Source organism: Dipteris shenzhenensis, chromosome 21 (assembly GCF_047967505.1).
Source record: "Dipteris shenzhenensis isolate YYH24624 ecotype China chromosome 21, Dip_SZ_1.0, whole genome shotgun sequence".
In the NCBI taxonomy this organism is placed as follows: domain Eukaryota; kingdom Viridiplantae; phylum Streptophyta; class Polypodiopsida; order Gleicheniales; family Dipteridaceae; genus Dipteris; species Dipteris shenzhenensis.
The window spans coordinates 38,827,449-38,845,981 of record NC_141616.1 but is presented as its reverse complement, the minus strand read 5'-3'; the positions used below and the strand labels follow the sequence as shown (position 1 = coordinate 38,845,981).

Here is an 18,533-nt window from a genome sequence, read left to right as displayed (position 1 = left end):
TTTCAAAAAAGATGGAAATTTTTTGAAACTCTTGGTTGTACTCTCTAGTGCCTAAAATGTCTAACATATGTCCCATATATATCTGATATGTTCAAATGATGATAAACATGTAGAAATACCACTGACCAGTATTACTACCATAAACATGTAGAATAACAGCCAACCATTAAGATTTAACCATCAGATTTATCATTAAAGTTTTCAATAGACAATTGTCCTATAAAATGTACAGACCATGGTCCATTATCCACTAATTAATAGCAGCCAACCATTAATTAGCAATCAGGATTCAGATGTACCATTCAGCACAATTGTCAACCATAGTAAATACTAAAGAGTCAAGACTCACGACAAGTACCATACTGATACTACATAGATGATAACTCAAGACTCAAGATTCAAGTTCAACTGTTCAAAACTTCCAAGTTCAAACATGTATTTGACCACCCATCAGACAAGAAAGTGCATCCGTATCTGCTCCATGTTGTCTTAATAGGATACAACTCCTTCCTCAAACCTCTCTGTGTGTAGGTCTTGAGTGTACAATGTCTCTCAAGGTAGAGGCTTAAATGACGGTTCTGCGTCTCCCACTGCTTGCACAAACTCCATAAATGCAAGAGTACAAGCGCTTTTAAAGGGAAGATCACACTCGTAGAAGAACCTGCGACATGCCATGTGAACATTTCTTGATATAGCTGCAGCTCAATCCTGCCCTGAGCAGTGCTTTTCCTTTCCCCTTGCTGCCTTTGAATGGGTGTAGATACACCCTGTGTAGGTAATGCATCGGTTGACGATGGAAGCACAGGTGGTGGTCCACATGCAGCACTCAATAGAAGACTTGCACTTGGACTCCCAAGAGGAGATCCATGTACTCTGATATAGCATGGGGAGCCTCAATCCTCTGCCTCTTGGAATGCCGTCCAAACCAAGAACAATATCATCGGGGACATCTCCTATAAAGCCCATTGACTCCTCTCCTGAAGATGCCAAGCAAATGTGCCTTCACAGTGAGTTGCACTTCTATAAGGTGGTATACTTACAGCTGAGAAGCAGGGACGAAATCTATGCGATGGTCTACTGCCCGTTCTGGAGGCAAGCCTACCAGTAGTTGTTCAGGAGATACATCACTAAAATCACTCAACAACTTCTTTAATTCAATATGTTGTAGATTGGGCTAGGGTAGTGAGACTCCAGATTCTCATATGACCCGTAGTAAGTCGTCAGCTCCCTACTAGATTATTTAAGCTGAGTTTGGATCATCTCTGCCACAACTCGATGTAGCATTCCAAGTCATCCCATATTTATATCGCGTTAAGGCTAGCACTATCCTCCTCTATGGCCCTAGCAGCTGAGAGTGATAAGAGATACTGGTATGCGCATGCATGCAGGTGGTTGAGAGATTCAGACTCCAGATGGACATATTACCCTCCTTCTAGTACAACATTGAGGCTCCATCTCTCCTACTCCGAATATCATGAGGTCAATCAATTCATACGGGAGCACATTCTATAGCTACACATTCAGGACCTGGTTGGCACTGAGTGAGCTCCGGGTAGAAGCTTAGCTTCTACAGAGATCATTGCTTGCGCATCTCTGAGGAGGGCTTCATTGATCCACCAGGATGTACTCGGATTCACCTCCCACATTCACTGAGGATCTCTGTTCGACAGTTTCGTTTTTCATCACATCGACTCCGCATTGAGAGGACAAACTAAGGGAGTACCAGGGAGAGTCGCATCTGCACCAGGGGATTGAGTCAGAGGAGCACTTCGTGTTTAGATGCCTTGTATACTATGAGATTCGAGGTCGCTATCATTGTCGAACATTTCTCTCGATTCCTCTCCTATACAGGGATGCCTGGATACCTTCATCCATGAGGCAGTTAGGCATAGAGAGCGTTTACGCAGATTTTAGAGACAGGGAGAGGACACACAGACAGACTCATCGGAGAGTATGATTATGGAGTTCTTACAACCATATCACACAAAACCACTAGACCACGGGTGGTCGGCGAGGTAGAGATCCGCCGGAGCCATCGACACAACACACTCAACAGAGGGCAGACACACCAATCATGCTTGGTGACATCCCATCCATGTTCAAGATTGGGGCATGGGGCATGCCTCACCATCTACCCTACACTTTCACACACACCACCCGTTCCACTTGCCCACCGCCTCTTGGCTCAGTACCTCGTAACAATTGGTATGATGACGACTGTAAGGCTTTATGCCATCACTCGGATTTGAGACTAAGCATCACCTTCCCAATGAGGCAGAGACAATACGCGAGTATTGCCGGTTTGGTATGCTGAAAGAAACAGGCTTTTGTTTGCCAAAACAAGGAGTTGATAAAATTATTGTTTAGTAACAACACAAAGGACTTCTAGTCGGAAGTTTCTTCAGCGGTGAGCCCCATCTCTTCTCACAAAACTACACTTTGGCACTCTTACGCACACACACTCTGTGATGTACCTAACCAGCCTAACACCAGATCTCTTCCACTCACCACGTGTCTAAGCACACTTTTCATAGCCGGTGATGTCAAACATGTAGCTCTGAAGCTTCATAATGGCCAAGCGACAAATCATGATTTTTATTTGTTGGTGTTTCTATGATTATGATTATGTTGTATTCATTTGGGGTGTTGATGCCCACTTGAGGCTCCACCCATTCTTCTCTTTGTATCAGGCTCTTTTAATGTCATAGACCTGTCAATCTTTCGGAGATTTCTAATAGACTTTCTTTCTTTCTTAAACTTCATTTCTCTCTCTCTCTCTCTCTCTCTCTCTCTCTCTCTCTCTCTTTGCTTACCTTTTCTTACTGTTCCCTCTCTTTTCCCCTAGCTGCTCCGCTTAGCCTCCTCCCCTCCTGCTCCGCTCCTGCCGCTCTCGTCGCCTGGTGTAGCTCCTCCGCCTCTTGCAGCGCCGCCTCCTCCCCTCCTACTCCACCTCTGCTGCCCCTCCTATCTCGCCTCTCTTGCCTCTCTTGCTCTACCTCCTCCCTTCTTGCTCCGCCCCTCCTGCTTCGCCTGCTGTTGCTTCCTTGCCGGCTGCAGCTCCCTCCTGCCTCGCCTCCTATCTGTTGCAGCTCCCCCCGCTCCACTCCAGCCACCTGTTGTTGCTCCCCCGCCTGTTGTAGCTCCCTCCCGCTTGCTGCAGCTCCCTCTGTTGCGCCCCCTCCTCCCCTTCTACTTTGCCTCCTCCACTCCAGCCACCCGCCACCCTTCAGCTCCCCGCCATCCTCCTTCATCCACCCCCTCGTGACCCCTCAGCTACTTCCACTACTCCCGCTACCCCTTAGCCACCCCCGCCTGCTCTCCAGTCACCTCCCCTTCCCTACTAGCCACCCCGCCACCCCTCAACCTCTTTTCAGCCCCCTTGGGGGTACCTCCCATCATGGGGAGGGAGCTCATGCTCGTGCTTCCGCTCCCGCTCCCGCACTAAGACTTGCACCGAACATGGGTCAATCAAACAAAATGGGAAAAGGTGGCAAGGATACAGATAAAGCCACCAAGAAAAAACAGACATAGCTGAAACTCGAAGATGTGAACACACGATACAACCGTAGTGGACTTGGAGTGGACAATAAAGCAAAGGCTGACACATACATTTCCTACTTACTACAGCAGATCACGGGAGTAGCAACACGGAATATCCTCCTAGCCAAATCCTGTTGAAGCGTGAGAGCTCTCAGAGAAGTCGAAATCAGCAAAATCACGTAACAGTGCATTCTCCTTCTCTCACTAACTCCAACAATCCCCATCTCCCTAGATGGATCTAGATGCCACATGTCATCATCATAGGGCCTTTCCTAATGCATCTTTTCACCCCTCTCTTGGGATACTTTAATTTCCTTTGCCCCTAGGCACATTGCTTGCATTAGGCCCTTGGCCTTAGATCCACCTAGTCTGGTGCTATCAGCCCTCACGTAGGACCTTGACATTAATTCCCTCTCGATCATTTACATGAAGCGCAAACAGATATATTACAAACATAGATCCTTTAAGGGAAATGTCGACTGATTCTTCCGAGGTCATGCTACCTCGGCTAGAGCGTAACATTCCTTCCCTCTTCAGACATCAGCGTCCTCGATGATAAAGTCTGGGAACACTCTCCGCAACTGGTATACGGATTTCCTGGTAGCTTCTGATAGAGGCTGACCATGCCATGCAACCAACACCGTGGGTATCTTCCGATTGCGCACTTGCATTGTTCCTCGGTCCAGGATTCTTGTTGGTTTGCGCCTTGCATTATCCTCTATCTCCTGAAACAAAACCACACCTTCGATTAGTGAGTCACCTGTATGTAAAAATTTCTTTTAGCACGAAACATGAAAAACTGGGTTCACCTTGCAACCTTGTGGCAATTCTAATTTATAGGCCACCTTGCCTATTCTCTTTAGAATTAACCACGGCCCACAATATCGAGGTAATAACTTAGCACACTCTCCTGAAGTTAACGACTTCGAGTGCGAAGGAACTCTGAGAAAAACTTTTTCTCCTTCCTTAAATTCTCTTATAGACCGGTTTTCATCTGCGTACGCCTTGGCTCTATCCATAGCCTGGCGGATATTAGCTCTCGCAAGTGCTAGCATCTCCCGCATTTGAACCATAAAGTTTGCGGCACTAGGCACTCTCTGAGGTATTCCAATTATAGTTGGATTTGCTGGTCTATAGCCATAATTCAATTCAAACGGACTAAACTCCGTAGAGGAATGTTTTTCTATCATTGTAGGCAAACTCTAACAATGGCAACCACTTGTCCCATGGATGTTGCCTCAATGACACATATGCCCTCAGCATATTCTCTAAAATCTGGTTGACTCTCTCTGTCTGACCATCCGTTTCAGGATGATCCCCACTACTCATTCCTAACTCAGTCCTTAGTGTCTCAAATACCGATGTCCAAAAATGATCGGTAAATCTGACATCTCTGTCTGACACTATGGATCTAGGTAATCCATGCAGACGAAATATATGTCTAATAAACAAATCCGCCACTTGCGGGGCACTAACAGACTCTCTAGTCGGAATGAAGTGAGCCATCTTGGTTAGACGATCAACCACCTCAAGGATAGAATCATATCCACCTTGTGTCGTAGGCAACCCTACAATAAAGTCCATGGAAATGCTCTCCCACTTACTTAGTGGTATCTCCAAGGGTTGTAAAAGTCCGGGTGGCTTCACCCACTTGGCCTTGCGTACGTGACACGAAAAACACCGTGTCACATATTCATGAATATGCTTTTTTATTTTTGGCCAAAAGAAATCTCGCTTCACGAGATCATATGTCTTCTCGACTCCTGGGTGTCCCGCACATGAGCTATCATGGCGTTGTCGAATGACTCTTTGCCTGAGATCATTCTGACTAGGTACTATAACCTTGCCATTTCTTTTCAGCATACCATCCCTTATGGTATATCTTGCATATGTTTAGCCTTTTCTGGATGCCAGGTCATCCTTCTCTTCCCCGGGTCTAAACACATGAGCTTTAGGCCATAAGCTCTGGACAAACTCGTCCACCTTTTGAGTTTCTCTAATCTCGATCATTAGAGCACTCTCTAATACCGTAAAACTCATATTGTGCATAATGCGAGACAACGCATCATCAGCCTTATTATCCTTCCCTCTTCGGTACCGAATCGTCAAATTAAACTCCTGCATGAGCTCTGCCCACCTAGCTTGGCGGCCCCTCAAGTCAGGCTGTTTACAAAAATGTTTCAAAGTATCATGATCCACATCCACATAAAACTCTGAACCATACAAATAATGCCTCCATGTTTTCAAAGCATGGATAACAGCATACAACTCCAATTCATGAGTTGGCCAATTCCTTTGAGAGGGAGAAAGCTTCTTGCTTTCAAAGGCTACTGGCCTTCCCTCTTGAAGGAGAACTGCTCCTACCGCAATGCCACTTGCATCGGTTTCTAGGAACAACGGTTTGTGGGGATCAACTATTTTTAACACCGGTCCTGTGACCACAGCTTGTTTTATGGTGTTAAAACTTTCTTGTTGATTCTGTCCCCACATAAAAGATACTTTATCTGAGGTCAGATCAGTCAATGGCAATGCTATCCTTTGATATGCCTTCTATAAAATTGGACAAATCCCAAGAATGATCGCAAAGCGGTCAGACTCTGAGGGATTGGCCAAGTCGGTATCGCAGCCACTTTCTTTGGATCCATTTCTACCCCCTTTGGAGTAATTATGAATCCTAAATATTCAAGCCTAACCATACACAGTATAGTTTTCTTTTTATTTACATAAAGACTGGCTTTCCTCAAAGTACTGAACACTATTCTTAAGTGTTCACGATGCTCAGTAATACTTTTACTGAACACTAGAATATCGTCAATAAAATGTACTACAAACTTTTCGATATACAGACGTAGTAAATCGTTCATAAGCATGACAAATGTAGCTGGAGCATTGTAAGTCCAAAGGGCATTACCAAAAACTCATAATGACCAAACTTGCTTCTGAAAGCGGTTTTATGCACATCTTGGGGCTCTAATCCGGATCTGATGGTAGCCACATTTAAGATCTATCTTGCTGAAAATCACGGCTCCATGTAATGCATCTAGCAAATCATCAATTCGAGCCATCGGATACCTGTGCTTAATAGTGATATTATTCAATGCTCTGTAATCTATACAGAGGCGAAACGTATCATCCTTTTTCTTCTTTAATATCAGTGGCGAAGCAAAAGGTGAGAAACTTGGTTAAATCTGCCCCAACTTGAGGTATTCTTCCAGTTGTCTACGCACCTCCGCCTCTTCAGTAAAACTCATTCTATAGGGAGGTCTATTTACAGGTTCTGCCCCCGGGATCAGTTCAGTCTTATGCTGAACATTCCGCTCTAGAGGTAACCCATAAGGTAATTCAGCCCTAAAACAGTCAGAGAACTCCTCTGCTATAAGATTAGCCAGCTTGGCCATCTCACCACTTTGCGCAACATCAGTGCTAGCCGAAGAATCATCAACCGGCTCTACCGATGCTGTACAAAGGAATAAAAACTCTTCTTGAGCTTTTCGGATTTCCATCACGGAAACCAACGGTCCGTGAGGTACATCTTTCTCACCTCGTAATAGATAAAGCACATCATTCATCTTGAATTGATATACGTGCTTTTTTCAATCAATGGCTGGATTCTTCCTAGAATGCCACGCCATACCCAGGGCTATATCTGCATGAGCAAGCTTAGTCATTTCAAAATCAAGCTTCTCAGCATAGTCCTGAATACGAAGCTCCAACTGGGTAACCCTTTGGTCCCATACTTCAGTTGAACTTCCATCTGCCATCCTGACTGTATACGCATAGTCAGATGGGCTAGTCTTTAACTTCAGTCTCTTCACGAGCTTGGAGTTAATCACATTGTGCGTTGACGCTGAGTCAAACAACACAATGACATCATGATTGGCCACTTGCCCTTTCATCTTAATTAACTCCGTATCATTAAAGGCTGTATACCCCGTTGCTGCGGGCCTAGATAGGATGTTATCAGGTGCACTCGTTACTAGCTTAGCAACAGACACACATAACAAACAAGGTACTGACCTCTGAGAAGATCCCGCTAGCTGAATCTACATCTGTTCCGCTCTGGGACTTCCCTCCATTTCCACGTCGCATTCTGAGACTACCATCTCAGCCATCCGACGATCCTTATTTCGTAGACAATCCTTCCACTGATGAGGCTGAAGGCAACAAAAACACAAGCCTTCTCTCCTCGCTTTTTCTCTTTGCTCTGGGTTTAAGGGAGACTTTGACCAAGCATGGGCTACCATTGGTGTTACTTTCCTCTTCACTCCAATGGTGGTACTTGATTTAGGAGTTTCAGCTGGTTTCGCCTGCTTGGCTTGACTACTCGGCTGAGAACCACTCGCTTTACTAATCCACTTCTTCTTAAACCCAGATTTCTTCTGGTACCGTGCGCAAACCCACTTGGCCTGCTGCCCTTGGCATCTTCATAGTTGAGGGCTATGGTTATTGCATCATCCAACGTGTTCGCATACTTAGCCCGAACTTCCATTTTAACGCGATCATTCAATCCAAATATGAAATCTTTCACTTGGATTGATTGAGGTAGGGGTTCATCAAACTTCATTATGCTCTCTCGAAACTTATCAGTGTATTCTGCCACTGACAGATTTCTCTGACGAAGGTTTCTATACTGATCCCAAGCTTGGGATGCTTCGTCAGGAGGTAAGAAGTGTTTCCTAAATTCCCTTTTAAACCCCTCCCAGGTAGTGGATGCAATACCATCTTTCTGTTGTTTAATCCACCACTGATCCGCTGCCTCACTAAACATGTGAGTGGCCTCACGGATTTTCTTGATATCATTTCTGATTTCACAAATGGCGAACGCCTCGTGCCATTTGTGTAACCAGGTCTCAATGACATCAGAACTACGGTTATTCATCCGACCAGAATACTTTTCCGGCCTATAATTGGCAATATTAGGTACTTTAGCCTTTCTAGGCTCGACCGTATGGACATTAGACTCCGGTTCCATTGGAGCCTTTCCTTTCTCATCTCGAGAAGGTCTGGCAGACATACTGTGTATCACTCTTCTAAGTTCAGAGTGCCCTGCATTTGCCTGTAATTGTTGCGCTAATAACTGCTGCAAGGCATCCTCAAGTAATGCAATCCTGCCAGATAAGGTGTGAGCTACTGGGCGCGACACCTGCTGGGTCGGCCGGTCTCGTGACTCTACAGGGTCCATCCTGGAAGCTCCTTCTACTTCTTCCATTCAGGTCAATGGGTATTTTGGGTTTTTTAAAAAAAATAAAAAAATTTAAAACACCGCTAGAACACTGTATCTACAAACTGACAAAATTCAGTGTATTGGCACTCTGACACAATTCCCTGTTCTAGGGAATACCTGCAATCCCACATGCACACTGACTAGGCATTTGACACAGGCATAACCCAAATACTGCTTTTCCCTATACTAGGGAAATTCTTGCAAATAAAGTGACTTTACTACAAAGGCATATGCACAAGCATAGTCTCCCAGATTGCCCACAGGAATTTTAAGAAGTTAAAAAAAATCCCAAGTCTGCTATGTACCCTGTTATGGCATTGAACCTTCATGCAGACTAAACATTCATGAGACTCTCTTCATGCAAGCGGAGCATCAACAAAGACTAAGATCGGGGGGAAAAAAAAAACACAAAATTGACGAATGTCAAAGAAAGCTCCCTGGTTGATTCGCCTCTGCATACAGCTTGCACTATCTGCTAATTCGTCACGGTCTTATTCTAATTCTCTCTCTATATTTCGTCAAGTCAGCCCCTCGCGTGGAGGTCACGAGCCCCTTGACTCTTTTCCTTCGTTTGGCGTCACGCGTAGCAGAGTCGTCCCTTGTTCATCACAGGTAAATTATGCACAAAGGCAATTTAATGCACGTTTCGTCAATCACGTATCCCGCGCTCCCTTCATACGTAATCCCCTCGTCCACTTGAGTTTTACGGTATTAGAGAGTGCTCTAATGACTGGGATTATAGAAACTCAAAAGGTGGACGAGTTTGTCCAGAGCTTATGGCCTAAAGCTCATGTGTTTAGACCCGGGGAAGAGAAGGATGACCTAGCATCCAGAAAAGGCCAAACATATGCAAGATATACCATAAGGGATGGTATGCTGAAAAGAAATGGCAAGGTTGTAGTACCTAGTCAGAATGATCTCAGGCAGAGAGTCATTTGATAGTGCCATGATAGCCCATGTGCGGGACATCGAGGAGTTGAGAAGACATATAATCTCGTGAAGCGAGATTTCTTTTGGCCAAAGATGAAAAAGCATATTCATGAATATGTGACACGGTGTTTTTCGTGTCAGGTAAGCAAGGCCGAGCGGGTGAAGCCACCCGGACTTTTACAGCCCTTGGAAATACCACCAAGTAAGTGGGAGAGCATTTCCATGGACTTTATTGTAGGACTGCCTACGACACAAGGTGGATATGATTCTATCCTTGTGGTGGTTGATCGTCTAACCAAGATGGCTCACCTCATTCCGACTAGAGAGTCTGTTAGTGCCCTGCAAGTGGCGGATTTTACCCACGGTGTTGGTTGCATGGCATGGTCAGCCTCTATCAGAAGCTACCTGGGAATCCGTATACCGGTTGTGGAGAGTGTTCCCAGACTTTATCATCGAGGACGTTGATGTCTGAAGAGGGAAGGGCCTTAGATCCACCTAGTCTGGTGCTATCAGCCCTCACCTAGGACCTTGACATTTATTCCCTCTCGATCATTTACATGAAGCGCAAACAGATATATTACAAACATAGATCCTTTAAGGGAAATATCGACTGATTCTTCCGAGATCATGCTACCTTGGCTAGAGCGTAACATTCCTTCCCTCTTCAGACATCAGCGTCCTCGATGATAAAGTCTGGGAACACTCTCAGCAACTGGTATACGGATTCCCAGGTAGCTTCTGATAGAGGCTGACCATGCCATGCAACCAACACCGTGGGTAGGTATCATGATAGCAAATGACACATACATTTCCTACTTACTACAGCAGATCACGGGAGTAGCACCACGGAATATCCTCCCAGCCAAATCCTGTTGAAGCGTGAGAGCTCTCAGAGAAGTCGAAATCAGCAAAATCACGTAACAGTTCATTCTCCTTCTCTCACTAACTCCAATAAGCCCCATCTCCCTAGATGGATCTAGATGCCACATGTCATCATCATAGGGCCTTTCCTAATGCATCTTTTCACCCCTCTCTTGGGATACTTTAATTTCCTTTGCCCCTAGGCACATTGCTTGCATTAGGCCCTTGGCCTTAGATCCACCTAGTCTGGTGCTATCAGCCCTCACGTAGGACCTTGACATTAATTCCCTCTCGATCATTTACATGAAGCGCAAACAGATATATTACAAACATAGATCCTTTAAGGGAAATGTCGACTGATTCTTTCAAGGTCATGCTATCTCGGCTAGAGCGTAACAAAGGCGGGGCCCACTTCTGCCTCAACCTCAACTTCAGTCTCAGCTTCGGTCTCAGCTACATCAGCTACATCCTCATACTTAGCCTCAGTGTCAGCTCTAGTTCCAGTTCCAGCTCCTTTTTCAGCTCCATTTCCGCCCACAGCCTCTATTGTTACAGCTATTGGCTCTGATATACCCCTAGGATAGAGGGGTTGTCATTGACACCATCTCTTCCATCTCTCCCTTCTTCTCCTGCTACAGTTCTCTCTTCGATTATGACACCTACTTTGGAGGGGTCATACAGTGTTCCACACTACTCGACCTTTCTCTCTCCTCTGCCTCTTAGTCAGCCCACACTCCCTCACCCTGCTGGGATCGCCTCATCAGCCCCATACCGCACCCATCTTACCCATTCATCACCCAGTGTCCAGTCTCTTACTCACACCTTCAGGCCACATTCCTATCAGTTTCTGTTAGAGCACAGACGAGAGCTGACCCTTCAAAGGCTTGGGAGTATTTGCTGATGGAGGTCTAGAGCATCCGAGAGTGCGAGAGGGAGCTGTCATGCTTGGCACAAGAGTAGAAACATTTCACCCAGGAGCAGGCACGACTCATATAGGAAGTCTCATGCTATCCGAGTCCAAGCTGATCTTATTTAGGGGCTCAGACAGGAGATCTCACAGTTCCGACAGGAGGTCATTGCTGTACGTACAGTCCCAGGGAGCATCCTAGTTGTGGATGCATAGATTGCGAGCATGCAATCTGCCATCGAGGAGACGTCTAGATGGGTCGACGTAGCCAAACGAGAATCTGCAAGGGTAACTGTTTTGGCTACCCTCTTGGAGTAGCAGCAGCAGAGAGCTAGCAAGGCTCTCAGCATCAGAGTACGTGGAATCCCCGCATTGAGGCTACCTCGATGGCAGATGTGTAGGCCTTCGTGACCACTACCCTAGGGGCGATGGCAGATGTGTAGGCCTTCGTGACCACTACCCTAGGGGCGACTGAGCACATGATTGAGAGAGCGAGTACCAATTGCAACCCCCTCTCAATGAACAAGTAGAGGTTTGCCTCAGAAGGGCTCCGACTTAGCCCTATCTTCTGAAAGAATACATCAATCCTTTGGTACGAAGCTCTGGGGGCCTATTTCAGCCCGTATAGTGCCTTCTTCAACCTACAGACCTTTAATGGGGACCCTGGATCTTGAAAGCCCGGTGGCTGCTCTACGTATACCTCCTCCTCCAGGGTTCCATTAAGGCATGCAGACTTCATGTCCATTTGAAAAATAGGCCACTGGAATTGGGCAGCAAGGGCAATCACTGTCCGGATAGTAACCATGCGAGCTGTGGGAGCAAAAGTTTCATTAAAATCCATGCCTTCAGTTTGAGCAAAACCTTTGACCACTAACCTTGCTTTATACTTATCCAAGCTGCCGTTTGAGTCGTATTTAAGTTTGTTATAACCACTTAGTGCCAATGACTTTCCGTCGCGGGGTCTTGGCCACTAAGTCCAAGGTATTGTTCTTCAGGATAGCATCCATCTCTGCCTGCATGGCAGCCCACCATTCTGGATTGGTCCTTCGCCTCCTCAAAGGTCCTTGGCTCTTCAAGCTGAGCCACCACCGCAAAATTCACGGATGGGGTCTTCTGAAGACGTTGAGATCGTCGCAATCCAGAATTGTCACTCTCAGGTATTTCGGTGACCCGAGAGTCTTCCAATGTCTGTAGGTACCATTGGGGCAACCTCTTCTGCTTCTCAGTGGGAGGAGGAACCATAACTGCTTCTGGAACATCCTGCTCTTCCTCAGTATCTTGTGGAACATCAGCTTCTGATTTCGCCACCTCTTGGATGGTCAACCTGGGGCGGGGTGGGTGCGGGGGTTGAACAATCTCCTCCTCCTCAATCTGAGGCTCCTCCGGGGGTTCAGGTTCCTTTTCCTCGAAGACAACATCCCGACTGATAAGAATCTGCTTCTTTACTGGGTCGAAGAGTCGATAGGCCTTGAATTCTTCGCTATACCCAACAAAGGTACATTTTCTGCTCCGGGAATCAAGCTTGGTCCTGTCTTCCTTGTGCACATGCACCCATGCGTTAGAACCAAAAATACGAAGATGAGTGATAGAGGGCTTCTTACCAAAAAATGCCTCATATGGAGTCTTGTTCTTGACGGCCTTCGTCTTGGTCCTGTTGAGCATGTGTACGGTTGTATTGATAGTTTCACTTCAATAGGCTTTAGAAAGGTTCCTACCTCGGAGCATAGCAAGCCCTGTCTCCGTGGTGGTTCTATGCTTCCTCTCGGCTATCCCGTTTTACTGAGAAGTATGTGCTATGGTGAGTTGTCGCTTGTCCCATGCTTGCGACAAAATGTGTTGAACTCATTTGAGGTGAATTCTCCCCCCTTGTCTGTACGGAACGTCTTGACATCCTCCCCTGTCTCCTTTTCAACTCTGGCCTTTCAGTCCTTGAACTTCTCGAAAGCCTGTGACTTTTTGGCCAAGCAATACACCCAGGTCATTCTACTGAAATCATCCACAAAGAGAAGTGAGTACCTGGATCCTGCCCACGATGGTGTAGACATTGGGCCACAAATGTTGGCATGAACCAACTCAAGAGGTTTGCTGGCCCGAAACGAGGCCTCTTGTGGGAACTTGTCCCTGTGCTGCTTGCCTGTTAGACAAGCCCTATAGACACCATCCTTGTCTGTAATTGGTGGAAGTCCATCCACCATCTTTGACTTTGACATTTCAGCCAAGGTTCCATAGCTGACATGACTGAAGCGCTCATGCCAAAGTTTGGACTTTCCGTTTTCTTCATGAACCAACATTTCACTGAGGCGGTACAGTCCGTTCTCTTCAACTCCTTGAGCCACCATCTGTCCATTTGCTTTGGATGTCACTGTGACCTTGCCATCTTGAAAGAGAACTGCCATGTTGTTTTTGTCCATCTGGCTTACAAACAGTAAGTTCTTGCAAAGGTTGGGTACATAAAGTACTCCAGAGATATCCTTCTCCTCACCCGTGGTTGTAATGAAAGAAATGCTACCGATGCCCTTCACAGGACACCTCCGGCTATCCCCGACAGAAACTTTGGAATCCGGATGTGTACTTTCCATGGTTTTGAACCAAGTCTTTCTGTTAGACATGTGCTTTGAAGCATCGCTGTCAACATACCAACCCTCTTTTCCTTCACTGACTGCGTATGCTGAACAATGTTCATTGATTAAAAACAACTGTCCAGTCGTACATTGGCAGAATCATTCTTAGGCTCTTCTTTGTTCCTGGCTTCTCTCTTTCGCTTCTGATCCGCCTTCTTCTTTCGGCATTCTTTGGCGGAGTGGCCAAGCTTTTCACAGTAATAGCACTTCATTTTCTTCTTTCGGTTAGCGTCCTCTGACTTCTTGAACTCCTTTGGCTTGCCTTTTCCAGGCTTGTCTTTGGCCACTAATGCCTTCTCGTCGGTTTGCGTAAAGAGTTTCTCTCGAGCCTCCTCCTGAAGCAGGAGTGGGCCAAGCTCCTCAAAGGTGATTGGCTTAGTCCGTTGACCCATAGTGACCGTAGTCACAAAACTTTTGAAACTCCGTGGCAACTTTTGGAGTGTGAGCAACGCCAATTGACTCGAGTCCACCTTCTGACCAACCGCTGCGAGTTGGTCCCGCACGACTTTCACCTTTGTCAGATGGTCATGCACACTATCATCCTCATTCATATCAAGATCATAAAGCTGATGCCGAAGAGTAATGATACGGGCTGTATTATCAGTTTCATGCAGCTCCTTCAGTATGGCCCACGCCTTTGAAGACGTCTCTGCCAACTGGATATGAGGAATCACAGCATCTGCTGTCGTGCCAATTAGCATTGCTAAGGCTTGAGCATCCCTCTACTCCCATGCAGTGAGTTCATCCGCATCTGCTTTAAATAAAACTTCACCTCTTTTGTCCACAATGTCCTCCGGCTTCTCCTCGGTCCCAATCACTATCTTCCAGTGCTTCCGTGCCAACAGATGGCTTTGGATCTTGACTTTCCAGATTGGATAGTTCGTCCCATCGAGCTTTCTAGCTTCGCCAAAATTGGGAATAAATGAAGAAGGAAGATGACTGGAGAAGGAGGAACGACGAGCAGTGGGTGTAGAGGCTTCTGAATGCTGATCCATCTTGGTGAATAGCAAACTGAAAAACTGAAGCAAAAAAGATATACTGACCTCCCGTGCTAGCTTGAGCTGAAAACAGAATTGCCTTTTTGCCAAGGGACTCCTTCCTTCAGAGAGTGCTTTGATGAAGAAGAGTTGAGAGCCTATGGCTCTAATACCATGTTAGAAATCAAGAGGGAATGAATCACTCAAACCTCCACCCAAGATCTCTCCAACTCTTACACACACTCAACTCAGATAGATGATCATAGATGCAACAAACCCTCACTCAGAAATAAATATGGACGGAGAGAGAGAGAGAGAGAGTATATTCATCTACCGGATGGTGGGCAGAAAAATAGCTCCAAGGTACAAAACACAGCAAAGTGCTGGAGAATATTGATGAACTCTCTCTCTCACAAACTGCTCCAGATCTGAGTGCTGAACACAGCCTTGGAGAGGGGCTTTCAGTCTTGCACTGGATGCTGGAATGAATGGAGGAGTGGGCCTTTTATAGGCACTGCCCAGGCCCCTTGAGTTGACTGACCAGCAGGGTCGGTACCCTGTCTAGTGGCCGACCACATGGGCCCTAGAAAACTGACCAGGGTTGGCCTTGGTCGGTGGCCCTGGTTGGGCCGACTTGGCCTGCCACAGGTCCCTATATAAGGGTGCCCTGTGCAGCCAGTCTGTGCTGCTGCAGGAGCCTCCATGTGAGGCCTAAAGCCCTGTTTTACCTGCTGTTGCAGGCTGCAACCAGCCCTTGTGCTGGTTGCCTATGATGCCGGCCTGAGTCTCTCTCTCTCTCTCCCCAGCCCTCCTACCTCTCACTGCCCCTTGTCCCCTCAAATCGGGGGCTCACAGGTGGGCACAGTGAGTTTCTAACACATGGACGAGGACCTCACTCCACTACAGGTTGAGGAGAGGCATTTCTTGCTGCAGCAGCGGGATCAGGTCCGCAAAGAGGGGAAGTGGGCAGTAGTACGGGATGGACGACTCCTTACACGCTCCCGTCGAGCACCCACCTCTCCTCCCACATAGGGGGCGGGGTCTATGAGACCCAGACATCCGAGACCCTATCTTGTACCATATGGAATTGTAATGGTACCTTATGGTCGGAACCAGGAAACTTCTCGGAATCTTATACAAGTCACGACATAGTCTTTTACACAGAGACACATCAGAGTCCAGAGCGCCCCTACCAGCAGTCAGCGGGTATATATGGGAGTCTGCCTACAGAGATGAGACGAGGGATACAGGAGGGGTTCGAGGATCAGAAGGAGTCGCAGTCCTTTACAGATCCACACTTTTGGGGACCATCTCAGTGGAGTAGAGAGATTCACACTCCAGGTTTCTCTGGATTCGGATCCGACACATGGATAGTTGAGATTTGTTATCGCAGTTTGCTACTTTCCCCCCGATCCTGTTCGTGATAGAATCACAAAGGGATGCCTTGTATGCGAGTTTGACATCTGCATTTGGGTATTTACTTTCAAAAGTATACCATGGTATAGTCCTACGCAATCATATGACTGTCTTGGAAGCCACTGCCATTCAAGTCTTGCAGCCTTTCTTAATGTGCTTCTTATCCAAGCCCTGCCATTCAAGTCTTGCAGCCTTTCTTAATGTGGTGGCAATCTAATCAAAATTCCTTTAAAAACTCTCAAGATTCATTACTTTGAGGACAATAAGGTTAAGCTTGGTGCAGCAATGGTGGATTATAGAAAGCCGATGGATCCCGAGGGAGGAAGCAGAAGGAGAGGGGAGGGGGAAGCAGGAGGAGAGGGGAAGGGAGGGGAGGGAGGGGAGGGAGGAGAGGGCAAGGGAGGGGAGTAGGGAAGCGGGAGGAGAGGGGAGAGATTAAGCAGGAGGAGAGGGGAAGGGAGGGGAGGGAGGAGAGGGGAAGGGAGGGAGGGAGGGAGTACTTGGGTGGGGAGGTGGTGGAGGAGCTCGAGGAAAGTTGTGAGAGAGAATGAGGAGAATCAGAGTTTTATAGGAATGGGTAGCTTTTAGGTCACGTCAGCCTTTTTTAGTTTTTTAGGTTTTTTAGTTCTTTTAGGTGTTTGTAATTACGAGGCCTGGAAGGATGCTTATATTTATATTTGAGCATCAGTAATAAGAAGAATAGACGATGACATTAAGGTACTCTGTTCTGATGTTTTACAGGTGTTGCCTGAGGCTTTTATGCTAGCCAATGCTGTATATGCACACTTAGAGGAATGCTCATTTTTTACAGATAAGACATCTGTATGTAAAGTCGAAACATACATTTGCGAGTCTCTCAAATTTCTTAATATTTCTTGCTTGCATAGCCAGGTAACTCTTTCAGTCAAACTTGTAGAGCAATATCTGTAAAATATGGACATATATCTTCTTTGAATTTTTCTTGTGTTTCTCAGTCTGAGCAATGGCTTCAGGATTTATGATCAGTAACATATTGGATTTCTGGTTTGCTCAATGAAATCAATATTCATGTATGTCCTTTTGAGAATAAATCTGAGAGAACTTCCAAAATTGAGATAATTGGGAGTAATAAACCAAGGGGAGTATTGAGACAGCGGGGACTAATAAACCAAGGGGGCCTGATATGGAAGAAAAATTTGCAGTAAGCATTTTAGAGAAGGAATTATGAATTCTTCAAAATAATTCAATGTACTATTTTGCTAGTAGCACTATCTTGTATTGCACTAAGATCTTCCAAGAGCCTCTGAAGCCAAACTGCTTCACATGTACACTGGGCAAGATAAATATACTCAGCCTCTACTGGAGATTATGTGAGACCAAAATACTACACAATAACAATTTAGCATGCATGTGTATCTTGAACTAGACTTATAGTTGGGGCCACCTCCTCAATCTGCATCACAGAACCCTATATGGGATCTCTTTTGGATATGCTAGCTTATGGTTGGGTGTCCCATGAAGGTATTTGAAAAGATTGAAACTACACTATTTGATGTGTTTTTAGAGGATGAATTCCTTGCAGAAGCTGAGCTTCACTGGAGCTCTCTCGGTCCCAACCAGGTCTGGAATTTGTGTAGCTGTAAAAGATCCTCGCGGATGATCTGATTGACCTCGTGTGACAAGAGAGGAGAGAACAGTGCGTCAATGCTATACTGGAAGGGAGGGAGTCTATCCATGTGGAGCCCTAATTGCTAAAACCATCTCTCTGTGCGTGCATACCAGCATCTCTGGTCACCTGTTGCTGCTGATAGTGCCATAGAAGAGGACAATACAGCAATGGTAATCTGCTGCGCCCAGGAGTGCAAACCCCGTACCCCTTGACCCGGTATAGGTAGGTGATAACCTGAAATACTGCATCCAGCTGTAGTGGGGATGACCCAAACTCAGCTTGAATAATCTGGTGAGGGACGGACAACTTACCGCGGATCATCTGCGATAGCATGAGAACTTGTAGCCGCTCCGCACGAGCCCACTCTATATTTGATAGATCCGGCCCCCAACAAGGGTTGCTGTACATC

The 18,533-nt window shown here is 46.3% G+C and overlaps 1 protein-coding gene across 3 annotated transcripts in view; it reads left to right on the top strand.

Moving 5' to 3' along the window:
• Positions 1-18,533, top strand: part of LOC147888832 (holliday junction resolvase) — a 72,181-nt gene that overhangs the window by 7,918 nt on the left and 45,730 nt on the right. For all 3 annotated transcript variants that reach the window (XM_087392537.1, XM_087392538.1, XM_087392536.1), the window contains one exon: positions 17,218-17,367. In XM_087392537.1, the coding sequence (XP_087248663.1) occupies positions 17,218-17,367 (150 nt within the window). The remainder of the gene's footprint in view (positions 1-17,217; positions 17,368-18,533) is intronic.